The sequence below is a fragment of the Pteropus alecto genome, unplaced genomic scaffold (assembly GCF_000325575.1).
Source record: "Pteropus alecto unplaced genomic scaffold, ASM32557v1 scaffold195, whole genome shotgun sequence".
NCBI lineage: Eukaryota > Metazoa > Chordata > Mammalia > Chiroptera > Pteropodidae > Pteropus > Pteropus alecto.
Genome location: NW_006438073.1, coordinates 9,909,366 through 9,915,116, shown reverse-complemented (window position 1 = coordinate 9,915,116; position 5,751 = coordinate 9,909,366). Strand labels below are relative to the sequence as shown.

The window sequence follows — 5,751 nt, the reverse complement described above, 5'->3', positions numbered from 1 at the left end:
GCTGGCCTGAGGGCTGCGGAGGAAATTATAATAAAACTCTGGGGACTGCTCCAGGGTCCCGAGAAACAGGTGAGCAAAGCAGCTGCAAATGATTAAGTCAATAGGAATGCTATTAAAAAACATTAATAAAAATTAAGGTAAAAATAAAAAAGTAAACACCGCATACCACCAATTCTAAGATTACCCAAAGAAGAAAATTACATTCAAAGCTGACTGTAATCCTTCGAAAAGCATTTGCTACTAAAATTTTGTCTTTACTTTCTACTTCGGCGAGAGGACTGCAAGCCATTAGCGGAAATATTTATTTGATTCTGCGCATTGACCTCTGGAACTCAGAAGACTGCAAAGCTGTTCATCCGCTCGCCCACATCGACTTCAAGGACAGACAAAGGGTAGACTGAGTGAGTCCCATTTCACAGGTGAAGAATGAAGACAGAAGTACAGGTGTCTCAGCCAGGTCCCATAAGCAACAGAATCAGGGCTCGGTCCCAGGCGCCCACACTCGCAATGCTGGGGATCCCAGAAGCACAGACGAAGCGTTCGTCCAAGAGTGACCAGGGAGGGTGGGCTGGATCTTCCAAAGACCCTTAGCGCTCGAACACTAAGTACTAGTTTCTGTCCCAGAAACACTGGAAGTACACTTGGGGGACGGTTTCATGCGCGTGAAGAAAATTGACACATTTATTAAATCACTAGGAAACGGTTACAGCGGACATCCTCAGGCCTCCAAGGAAGTCACGACTGGCATGAGATGCCACATAAGTACCCCGTTAGAAAGGGTACACGAGGACTTCACTTGGTTCTAAATTAAGACCGGAAGTAATTGGTTAATATTTTCCAAAAGTTCCTCTAGGACAGAAGAAGTTCCCTGGAAACGTGTTTTTTTTGGGGGGGCGGGGGTGGGAGGGAAGTTAAATTAATAAGTGATAAGGGCTCATTCTAAATCATGGCTTGTGGACGCAGAATTTAAGTTTCTGGCACTGGGGAAGGTTACGAGACAGAGGCAGGAGCAACTCACCACCCCATACTGTAGCCGCCGCCTGTACCTAGGGGACCTTTGTCCTTAGGCCATCGCCAAACGCCGTATCGGGTTTACTGGCTTACTTTTGTATTTATATTACTGTGCCAAAACTGCAAAAAGATTATTCTTCTGTGGACGTGATCAATTTAATTATTATTTCTGGCTAATGCGTGTTCGGCCAGAAAACTTTTCGTCGGCTCACTTTCCCCCCTCTGTAGGCGAAGTATGAGACCTTTGACCCAGTGTCTCTGCTGGTTCAGCGTCTGTGGCAAGAACCCGTTATCGTCCTGAGGGTCAGCTGAATGGGGGGAGGGTCACCGTTTGCGGCGTGTGCCCTGGGCTGTCATCACCCCCACTTCACCAGTCACTTATAGTATCACTCTTTTCTCCTGGTTTCTACTTAACCCCGCGAGCATCTTCGCAGTCCACGGGGGCCCCGCTGGTGGATTCTGCACGATTGTCCTTTCTCAATGGCAGGCACGCCCCTCTCTGCTCGTGGAACTGCTTTACCTCTGGACAAGAAGATTGTCCCTTTGCGGTGGTGCCGAGTGCCTCTGGCCTCCTTCGCCCGTTCAACTGTGTCTTCCCTTTGGTCCATGAGTGACGGACGCGTGACCCTCACAATAGCCCAAGCCCCCAAACCCAGAAACCCGCGTGCCACAGGAGGGTGACCGGTCGAGGATCATGGTCTTTACTCAAAGTCGACCGATTTAAATGTTCGCCTCATCTAGAAATAGCTTCAGAACGGCATCTAGACCGGTGTTTGACCAAAACGCCGGGTACCATGGCCCGGCAGAGCGGACCCGTGAGGCTAAGCATCTCAGTCGAGGCAGGTTCTTGAGGCGAGAGTGACATGGGCAGTCACTTCCAGAGCTGGAGCCCCGGGAACGTGGTTCTTCAGAAAGAGCCCTCCGAGTGAACAGACTTGTCAGCGGCGCCCTCACAAGCGCTACTGAACGACCACTGTGTGTTTGGCTCCGCACCGGGTCCTTGTTGCGAGGAGACCCCACCTGCAAAAAATGGCAAAGCGAGTGAAAAAAACAATAGAGCGAGTATAGGCCAGAGGGGACGGCTCACCTCGCGAATTACCTGCGTCCTTTGCTCTTTTCTCCCCTTCATGTCAGAGAACAAAGGCTTTCGCCCTGGGGGCGTCGCTGTCGGCGGGGGTTGGGGGAGCCGTGCACCCAGTGAAAGCCTGGCCAGGTGAGAAGATGGGGCTCACGGGTCAATCAGCTCATTGTTACTATAGCCACGGGTCCCCTCACCCCTGCGCCGCCCCGCAACGCCGGGGTGGGGTGGCCGAGGTGGCGAAGTGCGCTGACTCCAGGGCCCGACGGGCGATGGGTGGTCCACGTGCGTGAAAACCAAGGCCGTGGAGAGCGGCGGCGGCGTCCCCCGCCGCGGCAGAGGAAAACGATGAACGCTAACCGGAGCGGGGAGCAGCAGGCGGAGGCGGCTCGGGGGCGGAGCTCGGCGGTTCTTCACCTGGACGCTGGTCACGGACATGTCCATGCTGCCTTCAGCCGTGCGCATGCGCTCATGATTTAATGCTGCCTCGACACGTCGATTTTCCAAACGCCGGTGTTTTATGTCCAACTGCTTGGCGGCAGACAACTCCGGCTGGGCACACGTTGTGTGTGCGCGATCCGTAAAGATGGTCATTCATTTCTAGGTACCACAAAGTTTGTTGAGAATGAAGATTTTAAAAAATAAATAGCGACTAGGATGCTGCATTGGTGGCGATTCATCGTGGGGCATAATAAAATTAATCTGAGCTCCCCACATATTAACAAGTTACGTATCTGACAAAAGAAAGGACTCGTAACCAGATTATACAAAGAACTCATAAAACTTAATAGTTAAAAAGAAATTCCAATTAAAAAACGGGCAAAAGACATGAGCAGATATTTTATCAACAAGGACAGACCGATGCAGACGAGCACAGGGAAAGATGTCTAAGGTCATCGGCCACCGGGAAGTGCCAGCTAAAGCCGCGGGCGATACCAGCGCATTTTCGGAACAGACCGGAAATGACGACAGCAAGTCCTGGGACACACGAGACGAGAGAGCCTGGGTGACCGGCACTCGAGAGAGCCTGGGTGACCGGCACTCGAGAGAGCCGCTGGGTGACCAGCACTCTGCGGTAGGAATAGGGGACGGCATCACCCCGGAAAGCACTTGGCCAGCAGAGACGCGGCCAAGCCACCTCCCCAACCTCCCCAGCCGGACGCTCTAGGGCACGGGATCAGCTCCGAAGTCCTCGTCTCCCGAGCGTTTCGAGTAGGCCATCACCTCCGCTGCTGTCTCTGCCGCGCTGCAGCTCCAAGTTCAACTCTGCGCCAGACGCCTCCTCCTGCGTGTCTGCGCCACCCCCCCCCGTCAACGCACTGAAAGCCGAACTCACTCCCCACGCTCCCCGCGTCCCCACGACGTTCCTCTTTAGCGTGGCCCACCATTCAGCCTCTCTAGCTAACCTGCTGTGCCCCGAGTGTCCCCTCGTCCCTTCTCAGTCTGCATGGCCGTTCGCATGTGCTCTTTGCCGGGCATCTCTTTCTCTGAGCTAGGTCGCCTCCCTCTCCACCGTGGCCAAATCGAGTCCTCCGAAGCAGCGGTGCCGTGGCGGAGAGAGCAGGTGTCACGGCCCCACCCGCTGACAGGCGGCGTGGGCATTAAACCAGCGGGCCGATTCCTTCCACTGCTCGCCGCGGTGCCTCATTAGTGTCCGTGCTGCGCATGCGTTGCCTAGTCAAGGCCAAAGGGAAAGCGGCTCCATATCCACTTGCGCCGTAGTGATCCGTGATTCTTCTGCTCCGGGGTTTCACGCAGATGAAAGACTCGTGACTCGGCTTGCTCGCTTAGTAGGTATTCCGCTCCGGGGGGCGTCCGTCCCCGTTGCACACGCAGAGGTCCACTTTTCCTGGGCTTCACGGGTCTCGATTCTCTCTGCTCCTGGGAGAAATGGTTTTTATAAAAATGTTATCTTTCCTCCGGTATTATTTATTTTCTCTCCGACTTAGACTGGCGGCCCCTGACCTTCACTCTGTGGAGGGTCTGTCTCGACGGCTGGCTGCGATTCCAATTCCTGGGACCGTTTGCAGGGATGGCTCTGGTTCAGCACATCTGGCCGGGCGAGGCGTCCTCACCGGAGCAGGCCCTCCCACAGGAGCTCCAGCAGACCACCCTCGGTGCAGCCCCTGGGGGCCGAGCAAGCGGTGGTGACTGCAGGGCAGGGCCGGCTCCGTGCCAGGGGACACTTCTGCCTGTGCGGGTCATGGCGTGGCACGGACACTCAAAACACGTTTGTAGGACTGACTTATAAAGCAGGATGGGTCATCGAGCGAAGCTGCAGAGTCTCAGCCTCCGTTTCAGAGAACTCCAGGATGGACTCTCCAGCTGGTCACAGGCGTTAAACCCCTGCGGGCATCAGGGAAGCTGACCGCAGATGCCGCTGGAGCTCCCGCCGAGGGACAAGCAGGAGGTTCCCGGAGACGCCGCGAGGAAGGACGACAGGAAGCCGGCTGTCGCGCGTAGGTTAGGCCGTCGCGGTAAAGTCGCACATACCTAACACAGCCCTTGTCCGATAACGCAGAAGCCGCCGTCCCTTTCTGGGGCTGGAGAACTCGGGAGCCCACATCCCAAGTGGACTGTGCCCATGAGACTGCCATGGAAGGGGCCAGCACTCCGAGGTGCTCCCGGCTGAGCAGAATGACACCGTTGCCCCGTAACGCGTCCCATGCTGTCATGAAGTCATGCACGACGGAGGCCGACTGGGTGCGGGACCCCTCACGTACCGACCAGCTGCGTGTGGAGGCCCTAACCCACAGTGACGCGGTGTTGGGGCCGGGGGCTGGGGCAACTCGGTCTTGAGGGTGGAGCCCGGTGATGGGATCTGTGTCCTCCTGCGAGGGACCCCACAGAGCTCCCTCGCCCCTTCTGCCCGATGAAGACGTGGTGAGGAGAACCTGCTGTGAACCAGGAAGCGCCCCCCACCCCCCAGACAGCAGACGTGCCAGCACCCCGACCTTGGCCTTGGGTCTCCAGATCTGGGAGAGACAAATGCCTGCTGTGTAAGCCGCCGCCGTGGTCCCTCCGTTTCAGCAGACTGAGCGGACTCAGCTCCTTTTCCTGCAAAGTAATGGTCCGGGCCAATGACCCAGAGGGGACGTCTGCCTCTTCCCACATGCCCTGTCGCTTTGCACGGCTTCTTCCCAGCCCGGCGTTTTCCCCCGACGCGGGGAGTTTGTTGAAAAGGAGAGAAAATGCAGGCGAACATCGCTTCTCCCCAGGACGCCATGTGGTCGTCATCGGCCCGCCCAGCTGCTTCCACGTTTGTGCCTTTGACATACTCGTCCTGCACAGACGTCAGACCAGCGCGCCTGCCGTGGGGTCCTCTGCGGGCTCTCGGAGGAGCAGCCGGTGACGCGGGGGCGGAGGAGCCCAGCCCGCCCCGAGGCTGCGGGTGCCGCTCCGGGAGCTTCCTGAGCTGGTCTTTGAACCAGCACAGCGGGGCTGCGGACCCCTGAGCCCCTGGAGCCATCAGAATATTCTGGGCCCCAGCGGAGCCTGCGGTAACCCAGGACAGGGAGACTGACGTCATCGTCCCTGTAACGAGCTTCGGGAGGGCGCCATGCGCCCCGCCACGCCTGCGTCCCCTCCCACGGCTCCGGTCCCGTGTCCTTCGCTGCCACCCCCCGCTCCCGCCCGGCTCCTCGTCCTTTCACAAGGCCCGC

General features: G+C 57.2%; 1 protein-coding gene across 1 annotated transcript in view; it reads right to left on the bottom strand.

Moving 5' to 3' along the window:
- SMOC2 (SPARC related modular calcium binding 2) overlaps window positions 1-2,554 on the bottom strand; it is a 123,294-nt gene extending 120,740 nt beyond the window's left edge. The window contains exon 1 of the mRNA XM_015591876.2: window positions 2,244-2,554. Coding sequence (XP_015447362.1) covers window positions 2,244-2,554 — 311 coding nt within the window. The remainder of the gene's footprint in view (window positions 1-2,243) is intronic.
- Window positions 2,555-5,751: the final 3,197 nt, after the last annotated feature.